The 16,621-nt window shown below is 42.7% G+C and overlaps 1 protein-coding gene across 1 annotated transcript in view; it reads left to right on the top strand.

The window, feature by feature from the left end:
• Nucleotides 1-1,344: 1,344 nt before the first annotated feature.
• atp1a3b (ATPase Na+/K+ transporting subunit alpha 3b) overlaps nt 1,345-16,621 on the top strand; it is a 54,421-nt gene continuing 39,144 nt past the window's right edge. Inside the window, exons 1-9 of the mRNA XM_039773140.1 lie at nt 1,345-1,556; nt 8,810-8,935; nt 9,059-9,118; nt 14,900-15,103; nt 15,220-15,333; nt 15,430-15,564; nt 15,646-15,763; nt 15,866-16,134; nt 16,240-16,438. Of these exons, the coding sequence (XP_039629074.1) occupies nt 1,551-1,556; nt 8,810-8,935; nt 9,059-9,118; nt 14,900-15,103; nt 15,220-15,333; nt 15,430-15,564; nt 15,646-15,763; nt 15,866-16,134; nt 16,240-16,438 (1,231 nt within the window). The 5' untranslated portion in view covers nt 1,345-1,550. The remainder of the gene's footprint in view (nt 1,557-8,809; nt 8,936-9,058; nt 9,119-14,899; nt 15,104-15,219; nt 15,334-15,429; nt 15,565-15,645; nt 15,764-15,865; nt 16,135-16,239; nt 16,439-16,621) is intronic.

Here is a 16,621-nt window from a genome sequence, read left to right as displayed (position 1 = left end):
GAATTGTAAGGAAATGATTATAAAACCAAAGCTTTTGTTTGAATGTGATGCACTGCATTGCGTGAATTCTGACAGGATGAAAAGGTCTTGCCTTGCTAAAACTCCACGTTTGTTTAGGTTTTCTTTTCCAGGCGTTTAGGAAAAGTTAAGCGCACCAGTCTGGCATGTCCATTGAACTAACCTTATGTGTTCTTTCTTTTTTTTTCTGTATCCTCCAGGGACTCATTAGATGAAAAACACATGATGGTAAATTTAATACCCAGGAGGCGATTGATTTGGGTGTGTATGACTAATAAGAAAGTTTCACCATCGCATTTTTGAAGGCCTGGCACATGCTATCCAAAATGTAAGTGGCATCAAAAAGAGCAGACTAAACATGATCTGACATTTATCCATCCTTGCATCCATTTATTCAGCCAATTTTCTAAAACCCACCTTTATCCCTGCAGGTTATATTGTAGGCCAGACATGTGCCAGCAGTGATCTAATTTAATGTGAACTGCCAGGGCAGTCAACCATTTTAGTTTGACTGTAAAAGGTTGGTTAGAAATCCCACTACACATTCCTCAACCCTGTCAGCACACATAAAATGGGGTCTGCTGCTTCTTCTAAAACTGTGAGAAGTCTTTGATGATCCTGACCACACACCACAGTAGCTGAGCTGCAGTTTAGTTAGACAAAAGTGCTGCTATGTCTCCTGTACCTGGCTCATTAAGTTCTCTGAATAAAACACAGGTCTCCTTTAGCAGTTAACTCCTCATGATGCTGGGGGACTTTTGGAATACAAGATTTCCACAGATGCCCACAGCATTAGCAGACAAACGTTTTCCAGCTTGCAGGCTTCATTTCAGTCAATGCGCAGTCATATGCCCCTTGGAGGCATCTATTGGCTGAGTTAGCCACGCTTTGCTGGCAGGTGATTGGCTAACCTGGTGAAGGCAATTCCAGCAGGCTAGTGTTCACCTGCCCTAAGTGTCACTCATGCAAGCTTGACAACTCTGGGCTTCTAACCAAGGCTGGAGGTGTCATTTTTAAATCTTGCCTTTTTCCTTATAGAGCTTCATTAGATAAAAATGAACTTTGTGACTCTGGAAGATTTGACATAAACGCTGATAGCGGAGCCTTCTTTCTGCCTATCAGAACACCATGTTCTCTCTCTCTCTCTATCTCTCCCTTTCCCTCTCCTACTCTGTCTCTCTCCCTGGTCCTCATTTCCCCATCACTTGAATCTGCAGTAAAGTGGGAGTGTCTCCGTCGTGTGTTCATTGGGCGATTGCTGCCGCCGGGGGGCGTGGATAAGCATCACTCATATAAGAATAGGTTCGCGGGGGGGTCGACCGCTCATTCAGCCGCTTCTCAGTGAGAAAGACGTCGCGTGGCAGGTGCTTAGGCGCTGAAAGACGAGTCGCGGCTTATCCGGCAGACGCCCACCACCGGACCGGGGTAACACCCCCGGGCAATAGCCTGTCATCATCTCCAAAAATCCTGCGCCATAAGCATCCAGCGAGCTTCGTGATCCCACTGCAGCAAGGACCGATCACCGCATCACAATGGGGGTAGGCACCGGATTTCTTTCAGTGAAGGCGACTGACTATGCAGCGCCAGACAGAAGCGATGCGACTGCGGCAGAGAAGGCGGTGGCCGGCGCGCTGCGCTGCGCTGCGGTGTGGTGTAGTGCGTGGCGCTGCGGATGATGCTGAAGGACAGAGGTAGAAGGGATGCGCTACTGCGGGTCCGAGGCGAGCAGACTGCGGCACGTCTGTCCAGCTGCGGGGGTGGAGATGGGGATGAAGGAGTGACCTCTTCTTTTGGGGTTAATGGAATAAATGAAAGCATCCTTGGGGGCTGGGAATAAAATTGAGGGTTGGATGACAGCAGGTAGCAAAGAATAATCGACCCACAGGGGGCGCCGCATCGGTTACGTAAAACTGGTCGGGGGATTTGGGGGCGTCTGCTGATGGTCTGATGGAAAATGGAATAAACCGGGCTGTGCCCATACCTGGCACCAACAAAGACAGTATGTGGATTGTTGAATTGTGAACCAATTGGATACAAAACACATGCTGATTATTCTTTGTGCCCTTCATCTTACAAAGTTTTTAGGGTACCCACCCCCTGAAGGTGATTAACTCCTAAATCTGAGAATGTCAGTTGAATGCTTTATTCCCTTATGGGATAACCAACATGTTTGTGAATATAGGGATTGTTAATTTTCCATTTCCTATTCAGGCAAAGGCACATCACGTTTGTAGGCTTTTGGCCTGTAATTAGCAGCCTTGACAATCCAAGGTGATGGCTCAGAGATAAAGGGCAGCCTTTAATCTGACAAGCTGGGTGAGACACATGCAATGTGTGTGGGTTTAGGTGGGGGTGGGGGTGGGGAGGGGGTCGATTTTGTCTTCCACAGGTTCATGCAGACCCTGAGAGGATGCTGCAGGCAGCAGAGATTTTGGTCCTGGGCTGAACATTTCAGTGGGTGTCCGCTGTAATGCAGTGATTTTTTTTTTTTTTTGTTTGCATTATATATAAAATGTAATAGGCCATGCACCCTGCACCCTCAACCCCATCACTTGTTGTGTGACCTTGAGTAAGTCTTTACAGCTCATATCCACCATGTCCCTTCCACAACATGCTGGAATATACATGTTCTGTAGTAGAGAATGAAGATCATATCCTACCTCTGAGAGGAGAAGATCCACAAGTAGTTCGACCCACGGACTAGTCACCTTAGTTGAAAAACCAATTGAAGGCCTGTGAGGAAATGAGGCATTATTTCCAGTTTTTGAGGTGTAATTTTCAGGTTAGGTACAAGGTGGCGCTATAAGCACTTGAATGACTGTAGTCAAGGGATGAATTTCACCTATAGGCAGTCAAATTCCATATTGCTCATCCAAGCACTTTGTCTTGCTCACTGTTTCTGACTCATCTGCAGTTTCATTGTTATGCTTTGCTTTATAAATTAATCAATGCATCTCAGCAGAAAATTGAGATCTTGCAAATTGTCCTTTGTTCTGTGTCTTTTACACTGTAGTCGACTTTCTGTCTGAAGCTCATAGACACATGTGCATGTTTTACACCAGGGTAATTTTGATGTCCAAGTCTTTTTGTTCTCCATCAACATACTGCACACTTTGCGTTGCTCCCCCAAGTCTTTTGTCTGTCTAACTCCTCATGTAATTATTTTTTTTCTCCCTGTAGTCATGTTCCTGAGTGCTCCCTGTCCTTGCTGGCCCCTCTGCTCCTTCATCTGATCACTCGCTGTCATGCTGCAGTGAGAGCGGCACGTGTCTCGCTTTGTGTCAGTCCTCGTGATGAATTCGTGGATCTCTCTCAGCTGGGTCTCTCTAGCTTTGTGAAGATGACAGTTAGTTACAGGGTTTGACCTTGTGGTACCTGTCATTTGTGCTAAAGACCTGCACTACCCTCCCCACCCGTTTCTTGCCCGCAGGATTGTGTCTGAGTGCTGGCTCACTATTCTCTGCAGCTGCTGCAGCACTGGCTCACTGCCAGATCGCTGGTACGTACTGAACAAGTGGGTCGAGGGCACAGCATCTGTGGGAAACCGCGTGCTGTTGAGTAAAGAGCATATTCAGCACAAACCAAACCGTCAGGGGCTTACCTAACGCAACTCTTCTAATTCCAGATTTCAGAGGGATTATTACTTCTGGTTTGATTGATTATTCTAACATTATGCTAAACAAATCCATAGGGTAAAGTATGGTACCACTTGGCAAGGTGAGGATTGAAGATATAACCCCTAACTGACCCCAGGTTGGAAGAGTTAACCTACATAGAATTGAAACTTGTACCGGAGAAGTTCTAAACCACTGTTATGGTTAAACCCATAAAGATGGCAGGCTTGCTTGTGACCATAACTGTCATGGTCTTGTCCAAGGTAGCCTTGATAAATGAGTGATTATGTAATAAAACTAATTGCTTCTTATGGTTTGGAGAGTTGACCGTGTCTGAGCGTTTCACCAGCATAACTGTCCCAACTCAAATAATTTGGTTAGTGTTTTTATTCCTTCTGCCACCTTCTTGGTGACGTCACCACGGGCACCATTTTGTGATACTTGCAGTCGCGACGTGTGATGTCACAGCGGCCATGTTAATATAAGGTCACCAAGCAGATTGTTTGGTGTCTCCTCTTTTTCAAAGTACAGATTTATTGTAAATTGCAATTGATTTTGCCCTTTGCTTTGTTCAGAATCTTGTTTGGTGTATTGGTGTCTTGATTCCTTGCATGGTTAATAATTCTCAGTCTGAATCACCCTTTGGTTTTATGGTTTGCTTTCCAATGAAACTTACTTGCCTGTCATGACTTCTGTTTTGGATCTCCCCAATCAAAAACACAAAAACCCTATGTCTTCTGTCTTGTGCCCTTCTCCTAAATAGCTTTGAGTATTACATTAGCCATAGTGACACAGGACAAACCAAAGTAGAATACCTAAAAACTTGCCTTCCATAGAAATATCGAAAATTGAAGATTTTAACCCTATATAGTCCTGAGGCTTGTACAGAACATAGTGGTAAACTCCAGTGTATATGTCCAGGCTAGAAGGCTTCACACCAAATATGCATAAGACTTGCTTGTTTACTTATATGTCCATGCAGAAAGATTTAACCAATTATTATTTGTCTAAAAACTAAATACTTAACCCCACAGCCATATCCAAATCTGAGAAAGATGGATTAACTGTAAATGTATCTCAAACAGACATCTCCACGTTTGGACAATTAACTCCATTTGGACTAAATCATTTTCTCCAGAAATATATAGTTGTCGGGTTGCTCTATACAGATCACAGATTTACACAGCACTGAGTATTTGACCTCTCTTTCCTCTTCATGGTAGAACTTTCTCCCCTCCCACAGTTCAGAGACATGCATGTTAGGTGGATATGCATTGGTAAATCGGCCCTAGTGTGTTTGTGTGTGCGTGTGCATGTGCGTGTGTGTGTTTGAGTTTACCCTGCAATGGGCTGGTGCCCTGTTCTGGAATTGTTCCGTCCTTGTGCCCTATGCCTGGCTCCAGCTTCCTTGCGACCAGAGGATGGGTGGTTAGGTGTTCATGGTACAATGGTTAACTCTTCGTAAAAGGAAAGCTTGTTCATGATAGAGTTTCTGACTAAGATAATCATATCCAAAGTAAGAAGAGATGAACCCTGTAAAGGACAAAACGCTTCATCTCCACAGACATGTCTACTGTTGAAGGATTAATCCATGTAGACTGGAGACTGGACATTGTCAGAGTTTCTACTTCCATTCCCATGTCCTGGATAGAAGGGTCAGTCTTGTATAGACAAGGGATTTAGTATTTATACATAATAGATCACCAAGGAAAGAGTGACAGCCCTACATAGACCAGAGGCTTTGGGTTCAGTGGAAATGTCTAGTGATGTCTTATAATCCTGCACAGGCTAGAGCCTTACAGAGACCGAATTGTGTAACCACGGTAGATACAGTGCATCCGGAAAGTATTCACAGGCGCATCACTTTTTCCACATTTTGTTATGTTACAGTCTTATTCCAAAATGGATTAAATTCATTTTTTTCCTCAGAATTCTACACACAACACCCTATAATGACAACGTGAAAAAAGTGTATTCGAGGTTTTTGCAAATTTATTAAAAATAAAAAAACTGAGAAATCACATGTACATAAGTATTCACAGCCTTTGCTCAATACTTTGTTGATGCACCTTCGGCAGCAATTACAGCCTCAAGTCTTTTTGAATATGATGCCACAAGCTTGGCACGCCTATCCTTGGCCAGTTTCACCCATTCCTCTTTGCAGCACCTCTCAAGCACCATCAGGTTGGATGGGAAGCGTCGGTGCACAGCCATTTTAAGATCTCTCCAGAGATGTTCAATCAGATTCAAGTCTGGGCTCTGGCTCGGCCACTCAAGGACATTCACAGAGTTGTCCTGAAGCCACTCCTTTGTTATCTTGGCTGTGTGCTTAGGGTCGTTGTCCTGCTGAAAGATGAACCGTCGCCCCAGTCTCAGGTCAAGAGCGCTCAGGAGCAGGTTTTCATCCAGGATGTCTCTGTACATTGCTGCAGTCATCTTTCCCTTTATCCTGACTAGTCTCCCAGTTCCTGCCGCTGATAAACATCCCCACAGCATGATGCTGTCACCACCATGCTTCACTGTAGGGATGGTATTGGCCTGGTGATGAGCGGTGCCTGGTTTCCTCCAAACGTGAAGCCTGGCATTCACACCAAAGAGTTCAATCTTTGTGTCATTAGACCAGAGAATTTTGTTTCTCATGGTCTGAGATTCCTTCAGGTGCCTTTTGGCAAACTCCAGGCGGGCTGCCATGTGCCTTTTACTAAGGAGTGGCTTCTATCTGTCCACTCTACCATACAGGCCTGATTGGTGGATTGCTGCAGAGATGGTTGTCCTTCTGGAAGGTTCTCTTCTCCCCACAGAGGACCTCTGGAGCTCTGACAGAGTGACCATCGGGTTCTTGGCCACCTCCCTGACTAAGGCCCTTCTCCCCCAATCACTCAGTTTAGATGGCCGTCCAGCTCTAGGAAGAATCCTGGTGGTTTCGAACTTCTTCCAATTACGGATGATGAAGGCCACTGTGCTCATTGGGACCTTCAAAGCAGCAGAAATTTTTCTGTAACCTTCCCCAGATTTGTGCCTCGAGACAATCCTGTCTCGGAGGTCTACAGACAATTCCTTTGACTTCATGCTTGGTTTGTGCTCTGACATGAACTGTCAACTGTGGGACCTTCTATAGACAGGTGTGTGCCTTTCCAAATCATGTCCAATCAACTGAATTTACCACAGGTGGACTCCAATGAAGCTGCAGAAACATCTCAAGGATGATCAGGGGAAACAGGATGCACCTGAGCTCAATTTTGAGCTTCATGGCAAAGGCTGTGAATACTTATGTACATGTGCTTTCTCAATTTTTTTATTTTTAATAAATTTGCAAAAACCTCAAGTAAACTTTTTTCACGTTGTCATTATGGGGTGGTGTGTGTAGAATTCTGAGGAAAAAAATGAAGTTAATCCATTTTGGAATAAGGCTGTAACATAACAAAATGTGGAAAAAGTGATGCGCTGTGAATACTTTCCGGATGCACTGTATGTTGAGATTCAAAAGGGTAGAAAGGGTTAATATTACATTCACTGTGTACATGCCCACAATTTAGCAACCTGACCCTGTCATCCAAGGACCATGCATTTATTCGCATTTAATCTGTTCCAGGTCAAAGTGATAAACACACAGAAGTAGGAGACATGCAGAGTATCAAACATGTGTCTTTAGCAGAGGGTGTCTAGACCAAAGCCCTGCTTGTGTCAAACAAACTTGGGCCCTATAATTCTTAATAAAAAAGGATGCACTCTATATAGACTAGAGACTCTCATGGGACTGTAGAAGGGTACATCCAAAATAGGCCAAAGATTTGTCTCTAATAAACTTGGTGGCCTGATCCACATGCGCTGAAGATCTGTCTTTGTCAGAGATGCCACATAATTGGACACAACTGCTATCCCTACATAAACTGAAACACTTTTAACACAAGTAAAATGACCAAAGTAGGAAGGTTGACCCTTAAAGACTGGATTGAGGTAGAAAGCCTTCCTAAGGCAGAGTGTTTAATAGTCATAGGCATGTGCAGGCTGGAATGAATAACATCACATAGACAAAAGACATTTGCCAATCAGAAATGCCCACAGGAATAGGGCTAAACCCACAAACACTGCAGAAGTGGCCAGGCCCATGTGCTTTAACCCTGTAAACACAGGTCCAGGGTAGAAGGTGTAAATGTCTCTACTGGTGATTTAAACCACCCTGAAGCATTAAGCCTCACAGCTATGTCCATTAAGCTTTATCCCAAAATAAGACTTTTCCGGCGGTATTTTGATCTTCATAGACATGGCCATGGATGAATGGTTGCATCCATGCCCAACAACTCCCAGTAAAACTCATGCTTTTCAGCAAGCAGATTGCTTATAAAGTAGGTGAAACATACGTTAATGTCTGCTATATAGAGCTGTGTCCGACTATCACAGAATCTTTCTTGTTGGTAGAGTTGTTGAGGCTTCATCCCAAACACATCATAATATTTCACAGATGACGGGTTTTGATGTCCGCAGGCACAGTTGTATCCCACAGACTTGGCAAATGTTCAAGACAGAGTACTTCTCCCTCAGGAGACATCCAGGGCCAAATGCAGAAGGACAGATGAGAGGCTTATAGGAAACTGTGGCTGTGGTCTTGGGTTTCTTTTCCATCCAAGTTTAGTTTCCACTCACAATTAAGGGAAAAAGAAAGCCTATAGATACATATTGAAGAATTTGATCTAATGATCAGCATGAAAAATTCATGGAAGGCTTCTGGCCAGACTCTGTCTGTTCACTTTAACTCTTGTGGAAAGTTTGCTGGATCCCGGCTTGATTCAGCCTCTAGTGACGAGTATGACAATTTCCTGCAGTGTTTGAGTAGGCAGTTCGGTTTCTCAGACCACCTGAGCCATAACTGGAGAGCAGTGAAAAGCCACCTGAGAGAAGCAGCAGTAATCATACATGACTGACTTCCCCACCATTACTGCTGCAGTGCAGACATGGATGGTGTTTCCTTAGAGGCCACAGACAAGGCATGTTTTTAAACGTGAGCTGTCTCTAGCATGGAGAAGGGAAGTGGTGCATTTTCTGGGGAATCTTGAATCCGAATTGATAACTTATTCTGTGACTATGCTGGCAAGGCATGTTAATTCATGATAAACATCCAAAAGAGGAATAATAAATGAAACCGATAAAAGATGTTTTTCCTTCTGTCTTTGTTCTAGTACGGACGGTCAGACAGCTATCGTGTGGCAACCACAAAAGGTGACAAAGATGACAAGGACTCCCCAAAGAAGAAGGGGCTCCCCAAATCCAAAGACCTTGATGACTTAAAAAAGGAAGTGCCACTGGTAAGTACTCAGGTGTCTGTAGGTCTCCAGTAACTTTCAGTGTTCCACCTCTCCATTTCTCTCTTCCAGCCCGGCAACTTAAATACCTTCCGTTACACTAATGTGTCACTTTGTTTTTGGCAGACTGAGCACAAGATGTCAGTTGAAGAGGTTTGCAGAAAGCACAACACAGACTGTGTCCAGGTAAGAAATAAATGCCCTTCACTGGTGTACCAGGGATCCCAGGAACCGGATGTTGATCTTGAGTTGGTGTTAGGACATGGAGGGCACAAGTTAAAAGTCCTGCCCTCTCTTAGGAGCGTTGTGCATGTGGCAGAGAGGGTGTACCTTTCTTAAAAAGAGGAATTCAAGATGACTGGAGAAGATGACAGCAAACCACTATTTTGGCTTCAGACATTAATGTGTTTTTAGTAATATTGAGCAAATGAACAAAAGATAAGTGCCTTTACATGGCAGCCACCCCCTACATCAGAGGTTCAATGGCTCTCGGGTTGCTACCTTTGAGTCATGATATACTATCATGAGTAACCGTTGTATTTTATGGGAATGGGCAGCAAGAGTAATTATAGAAAATATAAATGATATTTTCAATTGCTATCACTATTTTAAAAGAATCCACAGGTTTTGTTTGACATATTTTAGTCTGTGGCATGGCACTACACACTGGAAGCAGTAGTTATGCTGATTATACAAATTTCTTATAAAATTGGCTCATATCCTAGTTTGCAGAATTATTATTTTATCCTTGTGGCTACATGTAATTTCCATTGAGGTTTCCAACATTTCAACTGCAGCATCTCAATTAAGTCCCTTTTAGGCTCATGTGTAGCGGTGCACAAGTAAGAATTTCACTGTAAACTGTGCACATGACAGTAATAACCCAATCAACGTATATCATGGTAAAGGTGGGTCTGTGCATGTGTGTGCCCTTCTAGGGTATCAATTTGTACCGCTCGCATCCAGGATTGGGTAGAATACTGTAATGGGTGAATGCATACAGTATGTCATCTCTGGAGGGCTAATGTTGAAAGCTGTAGTTAGTTGTACTCTGGGAAAAGGCCTGGATTTGGAGGACACATGCCTGCTAGTCATTTTTACAACTGCCCAAGTTTCAGTTAACTTCTATTTGATTTTCATATTGACAATTAATTGTAAGCTGCATTCCATTTTAGATCCAGTTATAATTCAGTGTAGTCAAATGAGAGATGAATGAACATTTGAAGGAGTAGACACAAGCAGGCTATAGGATAGGCAGGAGATCAAAAGGGCAACAATCAACCAAAATATGAAGACCCCTGAGAGGAGACCTGTTAGGAGATGACCTCTGACTATACATGTAACACCAGGTCATGTCACTTGCAGACATTCTCAGATGATTCTGCACTTTTGTGGTGTATTGATAAGGTGGTGAGACCGAGGAGAGGAGTCAAGTGGAGAACTTTGCTTCTTGGTGCAAAGAAAATTGTCTGCAACTAAATATCAGCAAAACTGAGGAACTGGTTATTGACTTTCACTGCACCAAAAAGCCTCTGTGCCCATTTACTATTCAGGGAATGGATGTAGAAGTGGTCCACTCCTACAAGTACTTGGTGGTCCACAACAATGACAGGTTTTTCTAACACTTTGGTGTGCTGGGCTGGTAACAGCACTTCAACAGGCTAATTAAAAAGGCAGGCTCAGTTATGGGATGCTCTCTGGATCCCCTAGAGCAGGGGTTCTCAACGTCGGCCCTGGGGACCCCCTGTGGCTGCAGGTTTTTGTTCCAACCACATTCCTAATCAGTGACAACACCTGATAACACTGATCTCATTTAATTACAGATGCCGGTCATAAAATTAGAATATCATGACAAAGTTGATTTATTTCAGTAATTCCATTCAAAAAGTGAAACTTGTATATTAGACTCATTCATTACACACAGACTCATGTATTTCAAATATTTATTTCTTTTAATTTTGATGATTATAACTGACAACTAATGAAAGTCCCAAATTCAGTATCTTGGAAAATTAGAATATTGTGAAAAGGTTCAATATTGAAGACACCTGGTGCCACACTCTAATCAGCTAATTAACTCAAAAGCCTTTAAATGGTCTCTCAGTCGAATTCTGTAGGCTACACAATCATGGGGAAGACTGCTGACTTGACAGTTGTCCAAAAGATGACCATTGACACCTTGCACAAGGAGGGCAAAACGCAAAAGGTCATTGCTAAAGAGGCTGGCTGTTCAGAGAGCTCTGTGTCCAAGCACATTAATAGAGAGGCGAAGGGAAGGACAAGATGTGGTAGAAAAATGTGTACAAGCAATAGGGATAACCACACCCTGGAGAGGATTGTGAAACAAAACCCATTCAAAACTGTGGGGGAGATTCACAAAGAGTGGACTGCAGCTGGAGTCAGTGCTTCAAGAACCACCACGCACAGACGTATGCAAGACATGGGTTTCATCTGTTGCATTCCTTGTGTCAAGCCACTCTTGAACAAGAGACAGCATCAGAAGCGCCTCGCCTGAGCTAAAGACAAACAGGACTGGACTGCTGCTGAGTGGTCCAAAGTTATGCTCTCTGATGAAAGTAAATTTTGCATTTCCTTTGGAAATCAAGGTCCCAGAGTCTGGAGGAAGAGAGGAGAGGCACAGAATCCACGTTGCTTGAGGTCCAGTGTAAAGTTTCCACAGTCAGTGATGGTTTAGGGTGCCATGTCTGGTGTTGGTCCATTGTGTTTTCTGAGGTCCAAGGTCAATGCAGCCATCTACCAGGAAGTTGTAGAGCACTTCATCCTTCCTGCTGCTGACGAACTTTATGGAGATGCAGATTTCATTTTCCAACAGGACCTGGCACCTGCACACAGTGCCAAAGCTACCAGTACCTGGTTTAAGGACCATGGTATCCCTGTTCTTGATTGGCCAGCAAACTCGCCTGACCTTAACCCCATAGAAAATCTATGGGGTATTGTGAAGAGGAAGATGCAATACGCCAGACCCAACAATTCAGAAGAGCTGAAGGCCACTATCAGAGCAACATGGGCTCTCATAACACCTGAGCAGTGCCACAGACTGATCGACTCCATGCCACGCCGCATTGCTGCAGTAATTCAGGCCAAAGGAGCCCCAACTAAATATTGAGTGCTGTACATGCTCATACTTTTCATGTTCATACCTTTCAGTTGGCCAACATTTCTAAAAATCCTTTTTTTCCCATTGGTCTTAATTTATATTCTAATTTTCCGAGATACTGAATTTGGGACTTTCATTAGTTGTCAGTTATAATCATCAAAATTAAAAGAAATAAACATTTGAAATACATCAGTCTGTGTGTAATGAATGAATCTAATATACAAGTTTCACTTTTTGAATGGAATTACTGAAATAAATCAACTTTGTCATGATATTCTAATTTTATGACCAGCACCTGTAGCTGGTATTTATTTTTCTTTTATTCAACATTCAGAAAAGCATAGCAGCATGATTTTTACATTTATAAGACATTTATAAATATTTCTGTTTTTGCTCTAGATTTAAATGCTAAACTCTCTTTTGTTGATTTCATTATACTTTGCCCTTTCTCTGTGCAGTTTTTCCCCCTCATTGTATCTTAATAATGACAACTTAAAACAAGCAGAGCAGACACCCAGGCAAACAACACACTGAATAATCAAAGGCTGCAGCTACTGTAGAGTCAGACCCACTAATTAGTAAATAATGGATTAATTAAACAATTAGTACACCTAGAAAAGTAGAATGAAAATCAAGATGAAAATACTGTTAAAAAGAAAAACAAATACATTATTCCTATATAACTGCTTGGTACATTTTAATATATATATATATATTTTTTTTTAGCAAACTTAGCTTTCTAATTAATATATTGTTCCTTAAACACAGAGCTTGGGAAATATCAGTTCACTTAATTAGCCCAGGAGTTCAATTAAAAACAGAAGCTTGTTAGAACAAAAACCTGCAGCAACAGGGGGTCCCCAGGACCGACGTTGAGAACCCCTGCCCTAGAGGTAGTAGTGAAAAGGTATTAAAACAAAATTGAGTGCCGTTATGAACAATGCTGCCCATTTTCTCATGTTTTCATGAAAAATGGGGAGAAACAAGTTTATGACATAACATAACTTAATTGTGACCAGTGCTGTATGATGGCAAAAGATGTGGAAACATGTCTATGTAAAATAGAAAAAGATCTCACATAATTCACATGTCTGTTATCCAGTTGTTTGCTCAAAACATGCAAAATGAATGCTTTTGTGCTAAAATATTGTTATATAGTTCTGGAATTTTCAGTGAGCAAATAAAGAGGAAACCTAAAGACTTAGCTGGATTGAGTTTTTGACTTGACTACCAGCCTGTCCATGTTACTTGTTGATCCAAAGTCCTGGCTGTCCTGGCTGTGAGCCTTTGGGTTTCCTGTTTATTTGTGCAGAGATAATTCTGGAAGTAACTAGAGTAGAACTAGAATATTTTAGCAAAAAAAACATTTGACACATGGATCACATGAAGTGTGTAACATGAGTTTTTTTTTTTTTGTTTATTTTTTCCATGCACGTTTGACATCATTTGCTGCTGTGCAGCACTGTTCATTTGACTTCTGTAGTATCAGAAACTGCTTCCTCTTCTTTCAGCATGAAAATATAAGATTAACATTGTTTCTCAGCCTCTACTACATGGTATAAGGGGTAAGAAATAGATTTAAATAAAAAATAAAACTTTGGGGTGAAGAATTCCTTTAGTAGTGTACTGATTCAGAAAGAGGTTATCTGATTTTTAATGAAAGGTGCAGGAGATCAGCCGTAGTCATTAGATTGAGCCAAGACTGTCATTGAAAATTAAAACAGAATCTTCTGCCATGTTTAAAACACCAATCAAAAATGAAATGTCGTAATGCCATAAAAGAAATTCTTTAACCAAGAAAAGTAAACATGCAAAGAATTGCACGCCAATTTTATCCAAATCCAGGAGTGCACAAGCTGACTTTGGTATGCTCATGCCAGTGACAGCGTGTATAGCACCAACCAACAACGGTTATTCCAAAATGGGTACCAGAATCCAATTCGTTGGGTCAAAAAAAAAGCAAATTCAGTATATATTGGGATGTTCCTAAACCAATACAGGAAAGGCACAAATAATAAATGCAAAAACGCTGATTATAACAAATAGTGCCCGAGAAGTTTAATGGGCATTTTCCGGTCATTTTTATCAAAATCATGATGGCAGTTCTGATTTCATTTCTAGCTCCAACTTGAAAATGCAGCAATTAAAAGTCAGTTTTACAGGACAACATTTGTTTTTTGTTTTACACACACTGTGGTCATTACAGATGGCGGTGGTAGGCAGCTGACTCGAGCCTCAGTATAAAGTCTATCAGAAGATGTCCCAATGTAGTCAATAAAAGCTAATCCAGCTTGCAGAATGTAATAAGAGTGTTGAGCTTTTGATAATACAGTTGAATAAAAGTCCTCATAATACATGTGTTGGAGAAACGGTACCATCACCTTTGAAGTGGTCTCCATTTGAAGCAGTACATTTGCCTCAAGCATTTCTGATCATCCTGTTTGGGAATGTCCATTAAGGTTGTCATTGCTGCTTTCTGAACATCAGTACTGTATGAAGGGAGGCAAAGTGCTGCTACCTTATAGCTTGTGTAGCCTGTCACTTTATTCGTGGAGTTTGCATTTGCTCCTTTGGCTCCATTTCTGTTCTCCAAAAACCCTGTCATCCTCTCACATCTCATATCCATTTGCTTGGTCCCGTGTGCATGTGTTTCCCTTGCCACTGCTTCATTTCTACTGGATTCCTTGTATTATGAATGCCCTGGACATTAGTTTATAAATCACAACACAATGTTCTTTGTATATCTGCCACCTACAACTGCATCCAAAAACATTCAGTGAAGTTTATTGGGGTTTGGATTGAGGGGAGCCTAAGAATATGACACATTACCCCCTCATTTTCTGTTTTAGGGACTAACCCTGGCCCGGGCCGCCGAGTACCTGGCACGCGACGGACCAAATGCCTTGACCCCACCTCCCACCACTCCAGAGTGGGTCAAGTTCTGCAGACAGCTGTTTGGCGGCTTTTCCATCCTACTGTGGATTGGTGCAGTCCTTTGCTTCTTGGCATATGGAATCCAGGCTGGGACAGAGGATGATCCATCTCGGGACAATGTAAGTGAGCATAGTGGGTGAAGCTGGGTTGTAAAACGAAGCGATGGAGTAAACAAATGAGTAAAGCTCCAATGTAATCAGGTATATATTCATTGGTCTTCTATCATTTTTGACAGCTTTACCTGGGTATTGTGTTAGCGGCTGTTGTCATCATTACTGGTTGTTTCTCCTACTACCAAGAAGCCAAAAGTTCTAAAATCATGGAGTCTTTCAAGAACATGGTGCCCCAGGTAGGGTGATGTAGAGAGACAGGATTGGATTCTCCTCTCATTGTACATTCTCATATTGTACTTATGTATTTGTGCTGCTGCTCTTGTCTTGAACAGCAAGCACTGGTGATCCGAGAAGGGGAGAAGATGCAAATCAATGCAGAAGATGTTGTGGCCGGAGATCTGGTGGAGGTGAAGGGAGGCGACAGGGTGCCAGCAGATTTGAGGATTATCTCAGCACACGGCTGCAAGGTAGAGGTTCATCTTGCATAATCTGCCGTTTTCCATCCTTTAATCAACTCTAACTGACTAGCTACTTCTCTTTTTTGATAGGTGGATAACTCTTCCCTAACTGGTGAATCAGAGCCTCAGACTCGGTCCCCTGACTGTACTCATGACAATCCCCTGGAGACGAGGAACATTGCCTTTTTCTCCACCAACTGTGTAGAAGGTGTGTGTCTGGCTGCATGGTATTGTGGATGCTCACAGTTGGCAGTCATATTTTTTCTGGGCATCATCCACACAACTCTCACATTCTTACTCTGTTATTCAGGCACAGCCCGAGGCATTGTGGTTGCCACCGGTGACAGGACAGTCATGGGACGTATTGCCACACTGACTTCCGGCCTGGAGACTGGTAAAACACCCATTGCCAAGGAAATTGAGCATTTCATCCACATCATCACAGGAGTAGCTGTCTTCTTAGGTGTGACCTTTTTCATTCTATCCATCATTCTGGGCTACTCCTGGCTCGAAGCGGTCATCTTCTTGATTGGAATCATTGTGGCAAACGTACCTGAAGGTCTGCTGGCTACAGTCACGGTAAGAAGTTTGCTTTGCTAGGTCGCCATTCTGTAAGTTTGTATGGCACTCGGGAAACAGGAATCCATCATCATGTCGGTATTGCTTTTCTTGCAATCCTCTTAGGTGTGTTTGACCCTGACAGCTAAGAGAATGGCCCGAAAGAACTGTTTGGTGAAAAACTTGGAAGCTGTGGAGACACTGGGTTCCACATCCACCATCTGTTCAGATAAGACAGGAACCTTGACCCAGAATCGTATGACCGTAGCACACATGTGGTTTGACAACCAAATCCATGAAGCAGACACCACAGAGGACCAGTCAGGTAAATTAAAGAAAAAAGTGTTCTAAATGCCGCAGGTCGCCTTTGTCATTCCGACCTGTTCTGCTATAATGGCCATCCTATCAATGCTGACTCGACATGCTCCATAATGTGACACTCGAAATCCGAAGACTTTTTTCTCCACTTTCGCTAACTTGAAGTGTTGTTCTTCTTCCATTTTTGCCA

This window comes from Polypterus senegalus, chromosome 12 (assembly GCF_016835505.1).
Source record: "Polypterus senegalus isolate Bchr_013 chromosome 12, ASM1683550v1, whole genome shotgun sequence".
Lineage (NCBI taxonomy): Eukaryota > Metazoa > Chordata > Cladistia > Polypteriformes > Polypteridae > Polypterus > Polypterus senegalus.
This window is presented reverse-complemented; position numbering and strand designations above follow the sequence as displayed.